General features: G+C 40.4%; 1 protein-coding gene across 2 annotated transcripts; it reads right to left on the reverse strand.

Annotated features, from left to right (window-relative positions):
• Positions 1-9,010: 9,010 nt before the first annotated feature.
• On the reverse strand, positions 9,011-18,313 carry CIPC (CLOCK interacting pacemaker). Of its 2 annotated transcripts, none has more exons than XM_068192757.1 (4): positions 18,204-18,313; positions 16,170-16,344; positions 15,096-15,265; positions 9,011-11,583 (listed from the first exon to the last, which is right to left on the reverse strand). In XM_068192757.1, exons 2-4 carry the CDS (start codon positions 16,234-16,236, stop codon positions 10,705-10,707), a joined length of 1,116 nt encoding a protein of 371 aa, XP_068048858.1. In that variant the 5' UTR covers positions 16,237-16,344; positions 18,204-18,313; the 3' UTR covers positions 9,011-10,704. The 2 variants fall into 2 exon arrangements, with proteins under 2 accessions (XP_068048858.1, XP_068048859.1); XM_068192758.1 differs by having other exon boundaries at positions 18,099-18,231.
• Positions 18,314-18,493: the final 180 nt, after the last annotated feature.

An 18,493-nucleotide genomic window follows, 5' to 3' on the forward strand; every position in this document is an offset into this window, starting at 1 on the left:
AAAATGCATCTAATAACGAATTTGCAGACCTATTCTAATTTCTATTTATAAATTACACTACCAAACTCATACCTTGTCAACTTAAAGCTATGGGAAAATTAAGCTATTATAATCACCCACAAACAGCATCTCGACATAAATTTTTCCTTCCTGGCAAATGGTGTCAAGGTGAGCAGACAGTCACCTAGACACTGGAACCAGAGCCAGAGTCTCATGCCATACACTTTGTCTTGGAAGGATTATTCTTGTTCCACAGACTCGCTGATCCAACTTTTCCACTTTTGTAGACTTAAAGACGACAGGTTTTCAACATTTCAGCTAGAAGACACCTCCCACCAGCAGAAATTATGGTTTGACATCTTTGCCCTCTGATTTTGGCTTTTGAGGGACACTGCAGTCTTGGGTAGCTTATGGCACTTGGCACCTGCTGCCACAGTGCCTTGGGCTGTAAAACTCCTTAGGGCTGCACACTGAGAAGGGCAAAACAACTCAGAGTTTCAGTGGGGCACTCTGCAAGGTCAGAATCCATCCAGTACAACATTAGTTGCCCCTGAATCCTGCTGCCTCTTCACATCAGGGCTGGATCATACCCAGACCATATCAGGGTTACAGCTGTGTGCCCTTATCACAAAATTTCAGTCTTTGCAGAAGCACAGATAGATCCCAGTTTGAGTCACTGCAGCACAATCACGCACAGCTATTCTTCCTGTCAGACACCTGTGTTACTGGCTGGAAATTGCTGCATCACTATTTTATGCAGCTGAATGGTTAATTTGCAGCAAACTACTGGATTTCAGCAGATGGACACAGCCTTTACAGTTAAGATCCTCTGTGATGGAAAGAGCTATAAAAATGAGAGATATAAAATAACATTAGACTGACCCAGTATATTGGCTTATTTCTCTGCTCATTCTGAAGTGTGCAAACTGCCCTGTTTGGGATAGTGGTGCTGCAGGAGCAGTTAACAGTATTTTTTAAATTAGTCAGCTGCCCTGACATCTCTTCCTTGTCATACCTTTCTATACCTACAAAAATCCTTGGCAAGAAAATGTAACAGGGCTCAACAACTGTGAATAGAACATTTGCTCTTAGCTATGATTTAGTAAATGAAGGCTGAGTTCAATGGCAATGTTGCAAATTCTAAATCTGTTCTATGTCTCTAAAGTTTTCTAAGGATAAGTAATAAATGCTTCTCATCTTCTGTACTTAAAGAGTCATTACTTACTATTTGCATTTCATTACATAGCAGCTGCAATAGCAAATATATTTTGGAACATGATTTCTTGTGACAATGTCTAAATACTTGCAAAGGTTTTAAAAATAAAGCACTTAGGCTTCTCTGGCTTTGGAAAATCAGATGACCACCAGATTTCTTCTCTGATAATGCTAGGGGCTGAAGAAAAAGCTCCCTGTTGCTGAGGACCTTGCACAGAAACCACAGATGTTTGCTTAGCGGCTTGTCTATTTTAAGTGTGCCTATCTGAAAAAACAGTGTCACCTCTAAGGTCTCAGAAGTCTTTGCAATGGCAGTATAGAGGAAATGAGGGGATGCAACTCTGGAGTAAACCAGAAATCTGTTCTTATGTACAGTAAGGATCTCATTAAAAGTAAGTAGTGGATGGTGTTCCTCTCCATACTGCACTACCGGGCGGCCCTGAAGGCCTGCATGCCAAAAGGTCTTCATTAGATATCCTCAGAGGACATGGAGGTAAAATGTAAAAGTAATAAGGCACAGGGAACATAGGAGAAAAGATGACGTGAAATAGCATTTATCTTAAGAAATAGCCAGCTCAAGGGAGATGATCGCAGTCTAAAAATACTTTCAAGGAGACAGACTGAATGAATGAGAAGATTCATTAACTGTAAGGATATAGCTGGAGGAGGACAAGCAGTCCTGGACTGAAAGAAAAGCTGAGGTCGAAAGCAATCAGAGAAAGTAGCCCCAGTGAGAGCAGAAGTGATTTGATGTATGTAGGGATGATGAGAGCCATCAGGCAGTATGACGTAGGACAACAATTTCAAGTTAACTTTATTGATTGTTGGCTGAATGGACACAAAGGAAGTTAAGAAAACTCATTGCTAATCACTTTCTGCTCAAAAAACCTCAAAGTCCCAGCAAAGCCAAAAGGGTTTTTCTTTCTTGAACAGCAAATTATGTTACAAGGAGGAGATGCATGGATAGCAACCATAAGCAGCAACAGCAGAGTCCATATAGTTCTCTTTGAGTTATTTAAAGACTAGACAGAGCTATCATAGTTGGAGTAAAGCAGTGACCTACTTGTGCAATACAAATGAAGGGAGAAGAAAATTTAAACCTATGTGGAGTCTCTGTGTCTTGCTTGATACTTAAACCTATGGAAACGTCAGACAACATACAGCAAGATGGTTTTTAATAATGACATGTCCAGATGTGGGTTTTTTGATTTTCTAGCTCTTTTCTGGAACGCCAGGGGAATAAAGAATCCTTGGAGATTACACCAAAAGTCAGCTAACATGGACCAAAAAGTGCTTCAGTCCTCTTACAGAGCCATCCTGGCAGCAGCTTTGTATTCATTACACCAAAGAGCTTTTAGCACTGGTTGTCCTACTGAATCTAACTGGCAAGTGATGTCAGAGCTCCAGTACGCCAGTCCCATGTCTCTTAAGGTTCTTGGAGCCAGATTTTTCTAGTCTCCACAGATGTTTACAAATAAAAATTATAAATTCTCAAGTGTGTAGTGGGTTGATCCTGGCTGGACATCAGGCCCCTCTATTACTTCCCTCTGCATCTGGACAAGGGGGAGAAAATATAACTAAGGAAGGGTTCATGGGTTGAGATAAGGACTGTGAGAGATCACTCACCAAATATCATCTTGGGTAAAAGAGATTCGAATTGGGAATATTAATTGAATTTATTACTAACAAAATCAGAGCAGTGTAGCCGTGCGTTGGGGGGGACCCTCCGGGGTGTCCCTGGGGCCCCCTAAGCTGTGAGTTCGCTGGTAGCAGCAGGCAGGCAAGGAGACTCCACACGGCTTCTGAGGAAGCAGGACAGAAGCTTCATAGATGAAGACAATAATGAAAACACTCAGTCCTACAGGTAGCAGAGAACTGTATCTCAGCCCAGGAGAAAAGATTTGAGCATATTCTTAGCTTCTAGCATAGATATAATCCCGTAACTGCAGCTGCACTACTCACACCCTTCATTTTATTCATGTGTTTTCCAGGTATGCTGGTTAGACTGCAGTAATCAATGACTTCCAGGACTGCACTGAGGGCATTTTTCTGATTTCAAATATTGTATCTTTTTAGATAGAATAATGTGACATCTGATTAGTCTCCAGGCTTTTGACCGCAGTTTCATATGCTGCATTATTACAGTTACATGAAGATGTTTACATGCTGGAAAGAAAAATTACATGCATGGGCATAAATTAATACATGATGGAGAGGCACAAGAGATGTCTTTACACCACAAAAGGTTTTTTTAGTGTCCCAACACAGCCAGCTATCACTCTATCAATTCCTCTAGTCTTATCAGCCTTGAGATATTTATGAAAGTTTCCCTGCATAGGCATAGAAGTAGAGATTTTAGTCAGCTATGTTTTTTCCTTTCAGTTTTCCGAACCGTAAGAAAGCAGTCTCTATACTCACTTGTGGAATTATATTAGTGAGTATGTAGTTTACTCTATTAACATGAAACAAAATGTAGCTTAGTATAACCACACAAATGCTCAGCCTTTAGAAAATCTAGCACCAGAACCATGATAGCCCACAGCCATGACTTGTTCCAATTCAAATACAAGAAGCTTGAAGCACTTTCTAATAGGGAATAAGTTTTGCTTTTCTCATTTTACAGCTGAGAAGATAAAAGTGCCTTCTACAGGGGGAAACAAGAAACTGAGCCTGGGGCCATCTCAATTCCAGCCATATGTTATTGTTTGAATTATTTCATGCAGCAGTACCAATGCCAGTGCCAAGTGCTTTTGAGGTGGGTGTGATTTGTGGGATTAAAGTGACAAATTTAAGACTACAGCATATTTTTTGGCTGGCAGAGAGGAAGGAGCACTCAATGAAAGCAGTAAGTTGGTTCCTCTTCACCACCAAGATACATTTCAGCTTATATATCTAAATCAAATGGGGAAAAAATCTTTGTGCTTAAAATAGATTTTTAAAAAGAAACCTGGAAAACTGGTCTACTGTGTGGACAGTTACATTGAAATCTATTTTCACGCATCTGTCAGAAAAATCTTTGGTAACATTGGTGTTCATTATTCTTTTCCTTTCCTTTGTCTTTGATCTTTTTCCTTTACTAACAGCTGCCACCTACTTATGGTATTAATTTTGTGGAATTTACTTCATCTTTTTCCACTTTCTTCTTGCCAAATTGCTGAGATTTGAGGTGTCAGCCATATGGCAACCGGTCCCGCACTTAAAATTCTCTTATTTTATATTCTACCTGATGTGACAATTTAGACTGTAGAAGAGCAATGGAAAATTACAGTGCATTGACAACAGTGTCTGATTTAAAACAAATACTTTCTCATGCCAAGGAAATATTGAACATTAATAGTAATCTCTAAAGCAAGAATGAGAGGTGATGCAACACATTGTAAATATTGCATTTTCATCAAGATCTTTTTTGAGTTAGTAAGAAAGAGACCAGGGAAAATCTCAAAATAAGGAAGAAGTTCAAAAGCGTATGTTAGAGTCAGTGCTCATGGCACTTGTAGGACATTAAGTGTGAACACAATTGCAAGTATCAATTTCATGCTGTTATGTGTGCTTAAGTTAGAGAAGTTCTCACCTGGAGCTTGGGTGCCATGGAAATGTATGATGATCCAAGAAGAACTGAGTGCTGCTATAATTGTTCTCATCCCAATCTCAGGCAAATTGAGGCTTATTTTTAATCATATTTATATTTTGAAGGGGCCTAAGATGGATGCAATAGCCCATTTACTCAAAAATGATGTGTTAAGGACAGATCTTACATCAGAACAGGGTGTGAAAAAGAAATTACGAAAGTACGTCCAAAGATAATCTAAGCTGTGGAGGAGAATGGAGTGTTTTCCTCCCTTCCCCATACTAATATGAGAGGTAGGCAGTGACTTGTTATTGCTATTGTCATTATATTTTTTGAAATAGTGAATGTCTGTGTGGCTACTGAGCACTTGGTTGTTACTGAGCTGACTGCCAGAGCAGTGAGATGAAGCAAGAATGTGGCACTCCTCTGAGGCATTCATCTGCAGATGAACAGATGTTATAATGTGGGAACAGGAAAAGTGGTATCAAGGCATCCCTTGCCCCCTGGAATGGAAGGCATCCATCTTCTTCCACTCACCCAACAAAGCTCACTGATACACCTTTCACATCAGATGGCTGTAATGTCTCAGGCTGGTAGGGGTTTAGATGCTGAAGAAGCAGTGGAATTTGAAAAACAACAAGCCTTAGAAATTGCAATTATCCTTCCCATAACTTCTCTGGCCCCAGGATCAGGCAGAGGCAGAAGCATCTGCTTCTCCTAACACCACTGCTTTACGTTTGGCTGCAGAAAAAATTGAACAGGGTAACAATTTTAACATGCAGGCAAGTTTGATGTTTACATCCCAGTCTTTCAAAGAAATAGAGGCTTTGGCCATGAGGTGCGTGTTCAGACTGCCCAGCTTGTTTCTGAACTGCTAGAAGGTAGTCAGGGCTATTGGTTTATCTATGCACCAACATCTCACTCTCAATGACAATATCTGTCTTTAACTACAGTCTCTCAACATTCTCTACCCAAATGCAGCTACTGCACAGGACCAGGAGCACTACAGCAACAGACCTCAGAGCAGTTACTTGCTCTGCTCTGTTCCCAGTTTGGGTTGGCTGCAGCTCCCATTATGCATCTGGAGGCGTTTCACTATTTAGATGATTACCATCAAGCTCAGACTTTCATCATTGCACAATAAGGATCAGTTTGCAATAAAATGTTTTGGAATGCATTCTGGACATTTACCACACAACAATCTCAGCAATCCCCTTTCAGAATGTTCTAAAAAAGCATTAATGTGTAAGTGTTCTGCAAGCATGGTTAGTGATAGGATGTTGAACAGTGAAAACTATTTTCACTTTGATACAGACTATCCTATTCTGACTTCTGAGCATGTTTGGATAGGTATAACATTATCACTTGCAGAGGAGACAATATTTAGCAAGAACACAAAACAATAGGCATTGCTAACATTCACCCCAGGTAAAAGAGCTTTCCTGTTGCATCCTGGGTTTAGTAATGCACTGCCACGCCTTCCCACGATTTCCAGTCGTATTTCACACTTTGCACACTAAACACTGCTCATTTCACAAAATAGTCACTGCACTGAACTCTGGCAAATGTAGAACAAGACCTATCCAGAACCATTAGGTCTTATGCTAAACAAAACCACTGATTTTTTTTTTTTTTTTAGCTAGAATTTTTAGGGTGAGAAAATGGTGTCTGTACTCACTAAGCCAGCAATTTTCTCAGGAGATGCTGTTTCATCCTCACTTACTTGGGATCTATTAGTCTCCTCTGCCATTGCAAACAACTGAGCAGTTTTGACTGGCTACATGGGCTCCTGTATCATCAGTGTGACGTGGTGGAAACACTCATCAAAGTTGGGGTCCCGTTTCCTGTACAGACAACCCAAAACAATCCAGGTGAAGGAGATGAAGGTTTACCTAATTTCTTTAGAGAGATAACATCTTTCCCCTTTCCCACAGTCCAGACTATTTCCATAGTGCTTGAGATTCACTGAAAAATGAATGCTATGACTAACACTGAAAAACACTTAAGCTTTCAGCCGAAAGACTTTTTCATTTTCAAAAAAAAACCACCTGAGTTTTTCACTGAAAACATACAGATTTTTCAAGCAGTCCTATTTGTTAAGAACCACTAAGGATTGGTAGACTGATTTAAATTGACATTGCAGGAAACAGAAAGAAAATAATGGAATAACCCATAATTTTTGATCATTCCAGGACAAAGAAAGCAAAACTAATTGAAATTAATAAAGCTTACAAGAAATAGAGCTGGTCAGATAAAACTGACTCCTTATATTGATCACCTAGAATTCAAAATTGGTTGAAGACCATTTAGTATTTCTGTTACTCATGGGCATTTAAAAGTGTGCCACACAACAGACTGAAGCCAGAAAATTAACTGGCTGGTATGAAACACGTTGCAACTATGGTTTCTGAATTGTATACAGGCATCCATTAAGCACAATCTTCTATTCTTAAAAATTGGTTCTTTACTATAACATTATTTAATATTATTTTCAATAAAATGCTCCAATTAAAAATGCATTTAAATTATCATAAAGAATCCAAAGAAGAGTGCCACAAACAGACGATCCAGAAGATTTGAAAAAAGAATAAAGAAAGCTGAAGAGTGACTTGTTCAGTTTGAAAATGCCTACAGTGAAAAGAGCAATGTCACACCATGAACTTCAGTTTAGGAAATAGACAAAAGATCTGACAGCTAGGTATGGAATGATGACAAATTCAGGCTCAGTGTAAGAGGCATGTGTTTAATAGTAAGTAATTATACTTTAAACAATTAGGGTGGACTCAATTCTAGGAGCTTTCAAATCAATGCAGGATGCTTCTAAGAACAGCTTTAGTTCAAACAAGAATTTGAGGAAGTCTTGGAAACTGTGCTCAGCAAGAGAGCAGACTGAACACATGGTGTTTCCTTCCATCTTCTGAATCAGATTACACTGGAACTGTTAAATTTTTCTCATGAAAATACCTCAAAGGAGGTAGATTTTAAAAAGGGAAGCGAAGTGGGCATGAGCATTTTGGATACATAGGACCATGCAATACAGTTGGGACTATATGGCTGCATTACACTGCAACCTGTAAGAAGCATCACCTAGGTACAGCAAGTGTCAAGTTGTGTAGGCAGGGAGGGACCCTACATTTTTATACTAGAAATTATGAAAATGAAAGCAGTAACAGCATGCTATGCTCAATCTAGCAGATGCCAGAAATTTTGCATGCCAGGAGATTGCTCAGCCCAAGCCTGCAGGGATACTGTTCCTTTCAGACTCTTTTTATCATGAGAAAGAAAAACAAGACAGATGCAATGCACCTGAAAGAAAAAATTCACCTTTTTGGCCTCAGTGAAATAAAGGCGAAGAGGCCTGACATGCTGCAGATAAACTTAACCATGTAAAGGAAAAGGTAGAAGAGACAGAAACCTGAGAATTTCCTGCTTGAATTGTATCCATATATTTGTGAACATAAAATTTGCAAACACTGAACTTCTAGTCTCAGGAAATAAAATTATTCCAATTGATGGCACTCCTTTTTGGATATAAGGCAATGAGATTCAAGTTGTCTTGTCTGGTGCCATGTAAGAGCTTTGTATTCCTTGTACCTTAGGACAAAATCTTATGCCACGAGGCTGCTGGATGTTTTGGGCATGACTGCCTAGTTCTCCCTGCAAGTCATGTTTGAACAAAAGGAAGACCACGCAGACAGCCACATTCGGAAGAAATGTGTTTTGGTGAAAAGCTGGTATACAGATTTAGTTGGAGAATTTTCTTCAAGAGAAGAGTGGAACATTTTTTACTCCAGTACTTCTTTCAGTAGCCAAGATTCTTACTTCACAATTTCAAACTTCTGCATACCCAGCTGACAGGATGAAGACACAGCGTAGGAGTTCACCCTGCACAGACGGTGAGCATAATGTACAGTCATCACTGAGACAACAGCTCAGAGATGGAAAAATCCTTCCAGGTTGTTCATGACAGATCTATGGCAGTGGTCACCTACGACAATATATTTTTAGAGTTCTGTACAGCCCACTTCTATGCATGCTCCTCCCAGAGACCCTATAATTCATAGATACTGTTAAAGCTCACATGACTCTCTTCAGAGAGATACATCATAGTATCACTTTTGTATCTGCACTTTCCCACATGGACAACATGCTGCTGTGGAGCTGTATTTAAAGCATGCTTTGGAACCAGGGACTTAGCAGTTCAACAGCACTAAATAATCCACAAACTTTTCAAGTACATACTTTATTTCTTTCATACTTCACAGTAAATTCTGTAAAGTTTTAGCAAAAAGGTCATGTTCTTTAACAGAGGTGTTCGGCTACTGTATTCAGAGCTAGCAATGGGCTTTGAAAATACAGAAAATACCTACATTCCAACTAGAACAGTAGAATTTCAAAAAGACATAGTAAAAGTAATCAAAAATACCAAGATTTATTAAAACTTAATACAAAAATCAGCCTGTCTGACCCATCAACCTACCCTACTTGTAAGTTGTCAGCAACAACTGAAGCTGCAGCAGGCCCTCAGACTGATTAGACCAAGACAGCTGTCTTTAGCTAACTTCTTAATACCAAATCTTGCTGCTTTGAGGATCAAAAAAACCTGCAAGTTCATTGCTTACAGCTTCCATTCAGAGGCTAACATTTCTGTTCAAATCTACTGGACCACTTTCAGATCCTCCCCAGAATCTGGACTTATCCTGGTCCTGATGTAGTCAACTAGTTTTCCAAATGCATTTCCAAGCTAACCTATTTTATTACATTGCAGCCAAGAAAGGAAAGCCCTTATAGTTTTAAAGCTTTATCAGGGCTCCCAGGAATAAAGGCAGCTAAGAAAACTGAACAGAATGGTACCTGATGACATATTTATCACCAGAGACCTTCAACATCCTTATTTTTTATAGATGTTAAGGTTTCCCATTATCCAGGGATATGCTTCCTAAGGAGCTCCAGATTTAAGTATGAGTTCTAGAGCGGATTTTTCTAGTTCAGTAAATACCATTTAGGTCTGGACTGATGCCCAGTAGGAGATTTCTAACCAGCTGATGAACTTTATTCACAGATTTATTGAACATATAGAAATTACACCAGCAGAAAGGCCCATTAGCTGTAAGCACACCCACTTCAGCCCACCCTCCATACTGTCAGGGAAAAAGTCCATGTGGTACTCTAAGGACTACGAGAGATTTCCACCAGCTAAGTCTCCCTAAGTCAGAGGGTACTGCCCTGCAAAGCAAGTTTTTCATTCCTTTATACTCTATTACAGCAGTGGAAATAGAATGGAGAAGGTCACTGGTAGACAAATTTTTCCTTGTCTCAAACAGCTATGACTGGACTTCATTTTTTCTGCCTCCCTTTCATCTCTAGGTACCCTGAGCCCATCATCTTGTTTTCTAGGGCAATAGCTTCCTAAAATACATATTCTGAACTTCAAATTCTCCTCTCTATTCAATTTCTCTAAATAAAAAAATTGAGGAAGGGGATGGGAGAAGGACTTATTTCACCTCACACCAACTCCCTTCACCTACTTGGAACTGATGATAGCCTAACAGTGGGCCTGTTCTGCTGCTGCACTCTCAGAAACAACTATCTGAAGATGGGAATAAAAAGATGCTAGCAGAATACTGCAAATGACTGTCTTCACTTCAAGAATGGGAACATGCCAGCAGAGCACATACAAACTTTTTCAGACCAAGGAATTACAGAGTTAGCATGAAATTCAAGGTCACACTGCAGTACTAAGTACCCATTCTGTCTTGGACCCACCATGCTATTCCAGTCCCACAGCTGGCTCTGAAGACAAATTGTTAATGGCAATGCAACTTCACAAATCTTTGACTCAAAAAATGCTCAAGTAGAAGTCTGAGACAGGAAAAAAGGAGGCACAGAAATAACTTGACCAACAGCTATGCACATTTCTACTACATGTTGGGATAAGTGGGGTCTTCGAGGTTGCTATCAGCTTTATCAGATCCTGTTAGAGATGCTTCTAGCTCTGCCCATGACTGTGGAGCATTGTTCTTTATTGCCTCTATGAAAAGCTGTGTTTGGTGCTTCAGCTGGTCCAGCTCAGCCTGCGTCACTTGGTTCTGATGAATGAGCTCCTTGGTTTTTAAAGTGATCTCCAGCAATCCCGACCTGCGTAGCACTACAAGTGTATTCTGAAAGCGTCTGCACTTGCTTTGTTGCTGCAAGAGCAGCTCAGGGGTAGTGCAAACCTCTTCTGGTATCAGTGGAGGGCTCCATGATGCAGAAGGCATTGTAGTCTGAGACGCACTCTCGCTCTCATGAAGGGTGCACTTTGCTGCCTGCAGAGTTCCAAAAGGCAAAAGGGGAGTCAAACCTGGCACTTTCTGAGCTTCACTGGAAACACAATGAAAACCAGGAAGTGTTGACAGTTTTCCACTTGTCACCAGAGCTGAAGAACTTTGCTGGCTAGAATCCTGAGGGGTCTTAAAGCTAACTGGTAGGTGGGAAAAAGAACTAGTAGGCAAGCCTGTGCTCATCAGTCCAGGAGAAGTCTCCACCTTGGGTGCTTCTGTGCAGAGTCGTTTATGGCAAGTGGTTTCCTGACATTCTTCTAGATCAAGGGAGTGATCTCTTTTGCACGGCTGTGGTGCTATTTTGGGATAAGAATTCAGGATCGGCAGGTAATTAGTGGAGTCATTTCTCTTTTTCCCAACAGGGTGAGCATTAATGGGAGGTGGGATTGATGGACGAAGAAACACTAGCTGTGGCTGAGCTGGAATCACTTCAAAGGATGGCTGCACAGTCCAAGACTGGAGCTGTGATGAACTCCCCTGAGAAGCACAAACAGGGAAAAAACACAAGTCTTACAAAAGTGTTGTAGAAGACAATAGAAACAAATTTAAACGAAACAGGTGGACTGTGCCATTTTTCTACATTTGATATTTACTGTCCAATTAATGTGTTATGAAGAGTTTGCTATTAAACTCATCCTTCTCTTTCTCTGACAATGGAGTGTAATGCTGGAAATAAAGCTGTAATCCATAATCCTTTTACTATGCAACAGCAGATATATTTAAAAACAATTCAATCTGAATTTATATATACTTTCCTAAGTGAGGATTACAGTGAAAGCTTATATTGTAAAATGTTCATTAAAAAGTTCGACCCAGACTTGGGGTCAAACTACATGTGCATAGGAAAGCTGAAAAATAATTAAGCTTTCTGTTATGAAAAATCTTAAGAGTCAAGGAAAGATTGCACAGACATTTTAGGAACAATTCAGGCTCCCTCTTTGTTGAAGGGTATCAACTCAAATCTTCTCAAATCTATCCTTATAGCAAGATTTTGAAATGGTTATTTAAGATACACAACAGCTGTTCAGGAAGTCTTGTAATTTGAAGTACAACACACAGTTTCAGTGAATTTTAAAGTATGAAACAGAAAAAAAAAAAAGGCTGAATATCAAACAATGCAAGGAGAAAAGCCTGTGGTAAGCCCAGAGGAGTTTAACTTCGTACCTCTGGAGAAACAGTGTGCATTGATAAATGTTAAAAGCACTTTATTTCAAGAACAACACCCAAGGCTTTATTCCCTCTCACGAGCCATACTCTGGAATATAGGGAAAACATCCATTTTTACAAGACATTACCTCTTTTTCCTCCAACACCTTACTACAGATCTTCATGAGATTTTCTGGCCAAAACATGATTGCTTTTCTCCAAAGACATCAAATAGTCAAGTAAGAGACACTATTTATTTCTAAAGCAAAATCTCACTTCTTAATATATTTAAGCCATCACCGCTATAATTATACTAATATATTGTCAGCTGCTTTTTCAATTCCTTACAACTTGGAACGCAACTGTGCCTGCTGAAGGCACAGTTTTTAGCTACTACAAATACATATTATTATTTTTAGCCTATATGAAGTAATCTGAAATCCATATCCTTTCCACCAGTCTCATAAGTTTAAACTGCCAAACGTTAACATGCCTTGTTAAAGTCCATTCCCCCAGTAAAGGACTTGGAACTTACCAAAAGCAGGTATTACCCACTGATTAGGACACTGAGACTTGGAGATAAGATTCAATTACCTACTCTGACACAATGTTTCTTTGGTTCAGTGGGCAAGATGCTTATGGAATAGGGGTACAGAACAGCTACCTGTAAAAATAAATATTACTACCTTAACACAGAAGAAAGAACATTCAAAAGAAAAGTATCTGGAGATGTAAGAAGTGAGGAAGCATATAAATACTGTAGCCATACATACACAGGACAGAACACGTAGCCTTAAGGAGCAAGGGTTTGGAGCCAGACGTTGCCATTTACTGCACTGCTGAACAGCACCTAGCATGGCAGAGCCCCGTAATCATTGAGGCCAAAAATGCAGTGGTAACTGTTGGTTACCACTGCTGGTAACTGTTTATCTTGCTCTTGGGTTTTTTCCTATCTCAGTTCTTTCTTCTTTTCCTTTTCACACAGCACTCTGCTCTAGTTCTCCTACTCAAAATCTCATTTTCAGTAGAGAAGGCCACTTTTATTTCACTAACTCTGCAAATCGTGTGTTTTGTTGCATTTTTTAATGAAAGCTAACTTCTTGATGTATCAGTGTCACTTGCCTAAAAAGCCTTCCCACTTATTAAAGACTTTTACAAGACTTACAGAAACCTTACTACAATCAGCACTGGCATTAATCACCACCTGATTTTTTTTTTTTTTTAGCAGTATTACTGTTAGCTGTTTACATTCTGAAATTGGGCCAGCAGGTAACCACCACTGTAGAGCATCACAGTGGTTCCAAGACAGAAGGATGATGCTGATGGAAACTGAAACTGGAAGAAATAAACAGCAGTAACTGGATGCTGCTTTTTTTCTTTGGTCCAGCAAGCCCAACTCAGCACTGTGTTGAAAAGACCATTTTAAAAAGATGACCTAAAAGATGAGCTAACTAGGCATAATGAAAAAAGGCAGAAAGACATTTCATTATTATTCTGACCTAGACTTGTTGCTTTCCTTTATTGTAGTAAACGCTTTTCAAATTGACATTATTGTCTTTAATCATACAAAGTTAGATATTATGATGCACTGCTCAAGAGAACCAAGTGTGGACATTTCATCCATCTTCAACTCTTCCTTGCCAAATTTCCTTTTTCCTATATTACCAGGGTTTTTATATATATATATACACATATATGGTTGGATTTTTTTAATATCTCTCTATATATAAGCTACTTATTAGTTGCTGCTTCTTCTTATTTGCAACACAACTTGGATTTAACACTGGAATCAGTGCAGGTAATGTCTTAATTTCTGTGCTCTGGGCCAAAGGCTATCAGCCTTTGGTGAAGCTTGCCTATTCCTGACTTTACATATAAAAACTTCAGTATTTGTTTACAAAGTATTTTGTCCACACACCTAGGAATGTGACTATACAATGAAATTGTTTCTTGCCAAGATAAAGCACGATGCTCAGAGAGCAGAATCACCTCCCCCAAAACTGCATAATCTGCTAAATACTAACAGCGAATATTAGGTCTTGCTTCTTGTCGTAACAGGTTCAGTAGAAAAAGTATCAGGATTTATATTCTTTTTTCCCCTTCCCACTGTATTCTCAGAAGTATTCTAGTAAAAAAAACATTGAAGAACTTTTGCTCTGCTCCAAAACTGAGTGAGTACAGAGCAGGAGGTCTAATAATATGACCGTACTTTGGACTTCTTATACCTTCTGTTAAAATGTTAAAGTTACACAGGAGGTCTCACAGATGTGCTGGAGGAACTATATATCACAAAAATACTGGAGAACATAAATAGGGACTGTACTTGTTGCAACATGAGCCATCACATGCAATTAAGTGAAACAACTATTAAAGTACAAGTACCACAGCTAACTTCAGACAAGGATTTAACTTTTTAATTTATAACATTCTGGATTCGTGTTTCCCATTGAAGCACTTCTAGAACTTAAGAATGAGGAAACAAACCTATCACCCTACTTTACCATCTTTTTTGAACAAAAAGACAACAGCAGCTTTCAAAAGCAAATCACCTTTTTCTGTTTAATCTTTGATGCTATTCACATAATATTCTTCAAGATGTATTTTGGGGGGATTCCATTGAGACTAAGAGGTTTAGTAGATGGAGCAGAGTTTCTCTATTTCACATTACATCTTAGTGATTCCAGCTGCCTCTCAAAAGAACAGAGAATCATACTAGAACTTCTTAAATTGCCAGTTTTTTTTCTGGACTGCAACAACATTGCAAAATCTTTTTTGAAAGGAAAAATGTTTTTTAAAAAAATTAAGAACGTGCAACATTTTTCAAGATATGATTTCTTCCCTACCTGCTTAACCAACACATTTTTCATAACAACCATAGGAGATAGTGCAGGAAAGGAGCTGCTTGTGGTCCTCGGGCATTGCCAAGATCCATCCCCTGCATTCCAACACAGCGCGTTCAGCACATCCTCGGAGTCCGTCTGCTCCATAGCACTTGGGCATTCTGAACTTCCATCTGCCAGAAGCAGAATTCAGCTGTTAGGTGTTCCACATGCAACATGCTTACTACTGCCTTTCAGTTCTAATATTCTGCCTCCTTCAACCAAGTCACAAAGAACAATAAAGTTTAGTTCTGTAGTATCAACAAAATTAAAGCTGCTATGACAGCTGTCAGATGGTCTCTAATAAAAGGCTTTGTATCTCAGGTCAATTCTTATACAGACATTTTCTCCCACAAAAATCGATTACTTCCTGTTCTTTTGTACTTAGTCTCCAAGGGACTGCATAGTATCATCAAGGTTGCATTAGTCCAATAACTGGTACAGGAAAGCACTACAGGCTCCAGCATTGCCACATCCATAGTTTGTGATGCAGGCATTTTGTGTCTTGAAATTTTCTATCTAAAACCCAGTGAAGCAGGTATCTTTCACAGAAGTACTTTTTTTTCTTGTTTAAAGGTAATTTTTGCATAGTTTTGTTGACTACTAAAATGGCACACCATGGCTATTATCTTACTGATGTTATAACTGTTACCCTCTGGTTTATCAGGCTCTACTGGCAATATGATCAGATCATAAGAGACACTGGGCAACTTAATCCAACAATTCATTCATCACTGCAAAGAAAAAGTAATTTTGATATCTCCACTTCTAGACTCTGAAGTCTAAGATTATTCCATTAATTCTAAATCCCCATGCCATTCAAATTCACAGGATGAACTTTGTAATTTGGTAATGTTCCACTTCAAAAAACTTTGGTGGTAGGATGATTGCAGGTGAAACCTATCTTGCACAGAAAGGCCCTCCAAGGTAATGATACACAAACTGGAAGGGGTTACTCAGATTTGTTAAATATCACCAATTAAAGCACAGCCTCAGCACAGTAACACACAAAAAAGGTAACACAGTGTTTTTCTAAACCTGAATATCCGGAGTCTTTGTCAGATTCAGCTGCCGCCATACTGAAGCGATGGTTGAAGCTCTTCATTTCCTTCACTCTGCCCAACAATTCCTCACAGGTGTCAGTAGATGACTATTTTGTCTGAGTGTTTCCATAGCGCCGTGGGCAGTTTTTAACACCTTTTCCATTGAGGAACTACAAAAACAGTTAAGAACAAAAAAAGTCTTTATCTGAATCTAAAGAAAGTTCCATCAGTATAAGACAACAGTGGAGCATAGCTGCTAGTGATCTTACTACAGACTTCAAGAAATATCTCAAAATCCTGAAAGAATGAAATTCACATCAAAAGCTAATGTATCGGACATGCCTTGCCATCCCAAAAAAATAAAACAAACTAAAAATTAAAGGCTATTCATAAACAACATTTATTTCAAGAATTGGAATTGCTCAGGGCATTATGTATCTTACGAAAGCTTTGTTGTCAAGGGCTGAATTGCAAAACAAGACAGTTGTGCTGGGTGAAGCTCTTACAACAAATACAGCTGAACCTGCAAAACTGTGGTTTTGCTAACAGTTTGTTTCATTCTCAAGAGTAGTGTAAGTCATCAGAGAAAATAATGAGTGATCAGCGAGCACACTGGGGGCTAAAGAAATCTATGCTGCTAAAAGAGCAACACATACTGCAATACACTGCTAGGGGAGACAGAGCCTTAGAAATGCCCACACCCAGAATGAAAACATTGAAAGGCTGAAACTAATAGCTATGAAAAACAGTAAAATTCAGTAACATTATGGCCTCCCACACTGCATACTTCTCAGAACCTTCAGTTGCTTCCTGAGGGTAGGCAGCATCCAGTAAGACTAAGTTTCTGCTTCTCTTAAGTAAGGTAATTGAGAAATTGGCTAACAGAAAACTGACAGAATTAAGTGCAGAAATTTTTCTACTATTATTGGTAGAAATTATTTTCCTATAAAGTAACCCACTGAAGTTATGTCTCAATGTTAAGTTTTATATTTAAATTACAAAAACAGGAACTCAGGAGTCTGCAACATGGTCAGGCCAGCAGTCCATCAGCAGCAATATGCAGTACAAGTTGCTTCAAATAGCACTGCAACAGACATTGTGGAATAATCTACACCAAAATGCAAGTTTCTTCTTCAGGTCCTGCCAACTTTGCTAAAAGTGTGCTTCAAAATACTGAGTCTTAGCACCAGTACTGAATTCTGAAATGGGAATATGACTGTCTATTATGACAATAATGGAATTATGGTCAGCAGAAGAAAATTTCCTCAAGTAGCTACTTGCATCACTTTTACTTCCCATCTTCAATCACACCTGCCTGCCTACTAACAGGTATGGAACAAACATGGTTACACAAGCTCAACCTAGATGCTGTCCTTGACATGGAAGAAGTGGTTTAAGTCCTGATCCACGCTTTCATCACTTAACCCTTTCAAAAACAAATGTATTTTTTAAAGAAAGTGATAAGCAGAAATGCCGATCTAAAATAAAACCCCAAAACCATCTCAAACCAAAACAAGAAACAGAAAGAGGGCGAGAAATAAAGTGAGAACAACTCATCTGCCAGCTTTGCATCAAGTGAAGCTTTGGGAAGGGCCGACAGCATCTTCTCTCACAGCAAAAGCAAAACATCGCAACCACAACCGAAAATAAACAAACCAGAAGCGCCACTCCCCCGAGGCACGGGCGTGAGAAACCTCCAGCTCATCCCCGGGCCAGAGCCGACCCCCCGGGCCCGGCGGGCAGGACCTCCGCCGCGCACCGCCTTTAGAACGGGGCGCTCACACCGTCCCTCCCCCCGATCCCACCCAACCGCCTCCCGGGCCCACACGCCACACTGCTGCGGCACCAGGAGAGCCCGTTCAGGCGGGCCGAGCCACTCGGCTGCCGGTCCCGAGCCACCGCCCCGCCACACGGCGAGGCGCACCAGGTACAGCACAGTCCCGGGGCCCTAGGGCCGCCACCGCTCGCTCACGGCCGCGGCCGCCGCCCCCCGCCGGGCCGGGCCGGGCCGGGCCGGGCCGCCCCTCACCTGGGCGCGGGGCCGCCACAGCTCGGCCGCGCCGCGCATGCGCCGCAGCCGCCCCGGGCACGCCCCGCCCTCACGGCCGCCGAGGGGGAGCGCGGCCGCCGCGCCCCGAGCGCGCATGCGCGGAGCCGGCGGGCGGGCCCGTGAGGGAGCCCGGCGGGGTGAGCGGAGCCCGGAGTTTGGGATGCTGCCGGGCCTCCCGAGTGCTGCACAAAAATATACAGTTCTTCCCCACAAAGAAGGTCAGGCATTTGTGCAGCCTCTCTCAGTCCGTGAATGAGGAAATATGAGGA

This window comes from Anomalospiza imberbis, chromosome 6 (genome assembly GCF_031753505.1).
Source record: "Anomalospiza imberbis isolate Cuckoo-Finch-1a 21T00152 chromosome 6, ASM3175350v1, whole genome shotgun sequence".
Taxonomy (NCBI): domain Eukaryota; kingdom Metazoa; phylum Chordata; class Aves; order Passeriformes; family Viduidae; genus Anomalospiza; species Anomalospiza imberbis.

What these genes read in the sequence shown, in the direction of transcription:
- CIPC (XM_068192757.1), bottom strand. Translation starts at nt 16,236, where the DNA reads ATGAAGAGCTTCAACCATCGCTTCAGTATGGCGGCAGCTGAATCTGAC. An exon ending in CAAAGACTCCGGATATTCAG is followed by an intron (nt 15,266 to 16,169) that starts GTTTAGAAAAAC and finishes TGCTTCTGGCAG; the next exon opens with ATGGAAGTTCAGAATGCCCA. An exon ending in AAAATGTGTTGGTTAAGCAG is followed by an intron (nt 11,584 to 15,095) that starts GTAGGGAAGAAA and finishes TGTGCTTCTCAG; the next exon opens with GGGAGTTCATCACAGCTCCA.